General features: G+C 49.8%; 1 protein-coding gene across 1 annotated transcript in view; it reads left to right on the forward strand.

Moving 5' to 3' along the window:
- myo18aa (myosin XVIIIAa) overlaps positions 1-2,500 on the forward strand; it is a 91,826-nt gene that overhangs the window by 37,737 nt on the left and 51,589 nt on the right. Inside the window, 1 exon segment of the mRNA XM_080851332.1 lies at positions 464-592. Coding sequence (XP_080707458.1) covers positions 464-592 — 129 coding nt within the window.

The following is a 2,500-nucleotide window of genomic DNA, read 5'->3' on the forward strand; positions in this document are numbered from 1 at the left end:
ATCCCTCTCCCCTCTCTTCTGCACCCCCCCCCCCCCCCCCCCCCCGCCCAGTCCCCAGTCTGGTGGTCAGTTACAGAGGGCAGAGAGCCCTGGGTCGAGAGCCCTGGGTCAAGCCACGGTCATTCACACAGTCTGGGCTCCTCTCAGTAAAGAGTCATGAAGCCACAAGCCTCAAAAAGCATCAGTTGCATTATAATAGATATGTACAGTGGGGAAAATAAGTATTTGAACCCCCTGCCGATTTCGCAAGTTTGGCCACTTGCAAAGAAATGTGTGATCTATAATTGTAATGGTAAGTGTATTTTAACAGTGAGAAACAGAATATCAACAAAAAAAATCCAGAAAACTGCATTTTATAACATTTATGACTTTATTTGCATTTGATGCAGAAAATAAGTATTGGCTACTAGGTCTGTCGAATTAGGTTTAAATGTGTGTCCTGTCCTGTCCTGTGTCCCTGCAGGTGTTCTTCCGGGCGGGAACGCAGGCTAAGTTGGAGGAGCAGCGCGATGAGCACACCAGACGCAACATCACCCTCTTCCAGGCGTCCTGCAGAGGATACCTGGCGAGACAGGCTTTCAAGAAGAGAAAGGTAACTGTGGACTTTCACACTCATGAGTTCTCACCTTAGAGGAACTATCCCACTACTGAGCTCTCACCTTAGAGGAACTATCCCACTACTGAGCTCTCACCTTAGAGGAACTATCACACAACTGAGTTCTCACCTTAGAGGAACTATCACACAACTGAGTTCTCACCTTAGAGGAACTATCACACAACTGAGTTCTCACTTTAGAGGAACTATCACACAACTGAGTTCTCACCTTAGAGGAACTATCCTATCTGAATGAAAGGAATGATGCGTGGGGAACAGTGAGGATGTGGTGTTGTGGAGGGTAAATTGTCAAACCTTGGATTGTTTAAACAGCCAACAATCAATGTAGGTCAGTGTGTCGCAGAACACAAGGAGACAACAATTGAAAGGGACACACAATGTGTACTATAAATGACCTCACAGCGCAGCGCAGCACAGGAAAACCCTACATGCAACAAGAGAACAAAATCATATCAACAGGAAACACGAGGAATGGATACTTACGGCCATGATTAGATCTGTACCAGACCTGCTCCAGATTGGGTCCTGAGCGAGCTACTCGTTCATGCCAGAGGATCCTCTCCCTAAGCGGCACACCTGGGGAGGATCCTCTCCCTAAGCGGCACACCTGAGGAGGATCCTCTCCCTAAGCGGCACACCTGGGGAGGGAGCTGGGCTCTAGAGGTGGTACCGCTGAGGAGGGGGCTGGTTGGTCAGTACAATTTGTAATAGAACTGCATTTCTCTAGTAGGTAGACACGAGTATGTTGCCCTTCTCGAAACCTTGAAAGTTATTAGTGAGTGAGGAGGGGGAGAGATTCCTGTCTGAAACTTGTGTTTTGACAAGTAGGGATTAGAGTGTTCCTTTCAATGTTGCCTCCTAATCTACTTTCCTTTCGATGAGGGCCCCGTAATCTATTTTGAATAGATGCTGTTGTTGCTCTACACCGTCCTTGACTTTCTCACGGCCTGTGCCTCTCCATCCTCAGTTTGAGGAAGCCAAGAAAAGCATAACATTCTGTGTTGTGTGGACACATACTGCACACACACACACACACACACACACACACACACACACACACACACACAAACACACACACACGCAGACCCCCCCCCCCCCCCCCCCCCCCGTGTTGTGTGGACACATACTGCACACACACACACACAGACACACACACACACACACACACACACACACACACACACACACACACACACACACACACACACACACACACACACACAGACCCCCCCCCCCCCCCCCGTGTTGTGTGGACACATACTGCCCTGGAGGAATATCAGAGGGGGAGTAGTAGTGACCTTCATGTATTCCACCTCCTAGTGAATCCATTTTGGGTTTGGCACCGGGAAGCTGCGTTAGTGGTTCTCTCTCAGAATGCTGAAGGACTCCGGGCCCTTATGACTCAGCATTCTGTAGAGTAATGGCAGCATTCTGATGGGTCCGGCCCATACTGCAGTCTGTTTACATCCCAAGGTGTTCAGTAGTGTGTTCTGTGCCGTGTGTAAGGATGAGGTGGGCCTACGACTCGAGAGGTTGTGGCGTCCTGTAGGAGTGTGTGTGCATGACGAGCGTAGGACTAAAGGCTCTGGTCCTGATGGAGTGTGTGTGTGTGTGTGCGCAGGACTAAAGGCTGTGGTCCTGATGGAGTGTGTGTTCATGAGGACTAAAGGCTCTGGTCCTGATGGAGTGTGTGTTCATGAGGACTAAAGGCTCTGGTCCTGATGGAGTGTGTGTGTGCGTGACGAGCGCAGGACTGAAGGCCTTCAGGGTTTCCTGATGGAGTGTGTGTGCATGATGATGGAGTGTGTGTGCATGATGAGGACTAAAGGCTCTGGTCCTGATGGAGTGTGTGTGTGCGCAGGACTAAAGGCTGTGGTCCTGGTG

Source organism: Sprattus sprattus, assembly GCF_963457725.1.
Source record: "Sprattus sprattus genome assembly, chromosome: 1".
NCBI classification, from domain to species: Eukaryota; Metazoa; Chordata; class Actinopteri; order Clupeiformes; family Clupeidae; genus Sprattus; species Sprattus sprattus.